This window comes from Arachis ipaensis, chromosome B05, assembly GCF_000816755.2.
Source record: "Arachis ipaensis cultivar K30076 chromosome B05, Araip1.1, whole genome shotgun sequence".
Classification (NCBI taxonomy): Eukaryota; Viridiplantae; Streptophyta; class Magnoliopsida; order Fabales; family Fabaceae; genus Arachis; species Arachis ipaensis.
In genome coordinates this window covers 142,495,335-142,496,813 of record NC_029789.2, presented here as the reverse complement: position 1 = coordinate 142,496,813, position 1,479 = coordinate 142,495,335, and the positions used below count along the sequence as shown (strand labels likewise).

Here is a 1,479-nt window from a genome sequence, read left to right as displayed (position 1 = left end):
TTTTAAAAAGTTAAATTCAATAATTTTTAAACTAATAAGATTTAAAATTTAACAATTTCACAAAATGAACAATACATAATTTATCATTAAAAGGTCATAAACAACTTCAAATGACAATATTCAAAATGCACATAAATGACAAATGACAAACACAATGTTTTGCAACCAAAAGAAACAATATTCAACAAACAATACTTTAACTAAACAAAGACACTACTCATTAGAAGTCATAATCATCATTAAGTGTTCTGATATCTCTATCATAAACAGGTAATCCAAAGCCAGCATCTTCAGAAATACCACCAAAAGAAGTATTTGAGGATTCAATTACAACATCAGGCATATCCACTTCAACTTCCATGTCTCCACCATCTAATAAAATAGAAAAAAAAAACTCAATAAGAAATCAATGTTAATGACATGTATTTTTATGGAAGGAAACAAAGTTTGCTATGTCACTCACCATTAGGATACAAAGGCATAGCATTATCAGTGTATATTAAACTTTCAATGCCTTCAACATCTCCATTAGTAAATTCAGGATCATCCTCATCTGTCATTACCCAAAAATCTACTGTGTCAATGCTTTGAATGTCAATTGGATCATAATTCCTCTTCTTTCGATGCAACCTAGATTGAAGGCGTAGGTTATAGGTGACATAAACAATGTCACTTAGCCTTTGATGCTCTAACCGGTTCCTCCTCTTTGAATGGATTTGTTCAAAAAGACTCCAGTTCCTCTCACATCCAGATGAAGAAGAGGTTTGATGAAGAAGACGGACTGCCATTTTTTGCAAATTAGGAGCACTCCCACTGTGTAGCCTCCACCATTCACCTACGTAGATATAAAAATCAAATATTTTTTAATATTTATCAATTATCACCCAACATATTAAACTTTGAAACTAAACTGAACTTGGATATGAAATAAGTTAAATAACTTACCAGGTTCGAGTCTTGATGCCGCTCTCTTAGCACTTTTCCTCCCAAAACTTTCTTTACAATCTCGATACAGCTGTATCTCTTGCATTGCAGCAATTGAGTCATCACAAAGTGTTTCAACATCAAGCAAATCAAGTAAAGATCTCAAAACATTTGCCTTCTCAACAAAACTCTCACTGTAGAAAATGCCCGAATTTAAAAAGTACGCTGCCGCATGGAGATCACGCTTCAAATGCTTATCCCACCTCATTTTCAAGATACTCGTGTATGGCGTATAAGCAGCTTTCCGATTTCTGAACATGGTCTTGATAGCATTTTTTGCTCTTTGCATGTTTGCATGCCTTCATACACGATTCCCAAAGAGGATTTTTCATCAGCATCAACAAGGCTCAACAACTTAATAAGAGGACCAACAATTTCACAATGGTAAGACAGTCTTGCCAAAACTTACTGTCCAAGACAATTGAGCTAACAATCTTTCCATTAGCACTTTTAGATAACTTATGAGAAGTAAAATATTTGTCTACCATCAATGAC

The 1,479-nt window shown here is 33.8% G+C and overlaps 1 protein-coding gene across 1 annotated transcript; it reads right to left on the bottom strand.

The window, feature by feature from the left end:
- LOC107641386 lies at positions 221 to 1,273 on the bottom strand. The gene is made up of 3 exons (XM_016344881.1): positions 946 to 1,273; positions 464 to 835; positions 221 to 372 (listed from the first exon to the last, which is right to left on the bottom strand). The coding sequence occupies exons 1-3, from the start codon at positions 1,271 to 1,273 to the stop codon at positions 221 to 223; spliced, it is 852 nt and encodes a 283-aa protein (XP_016200367.1).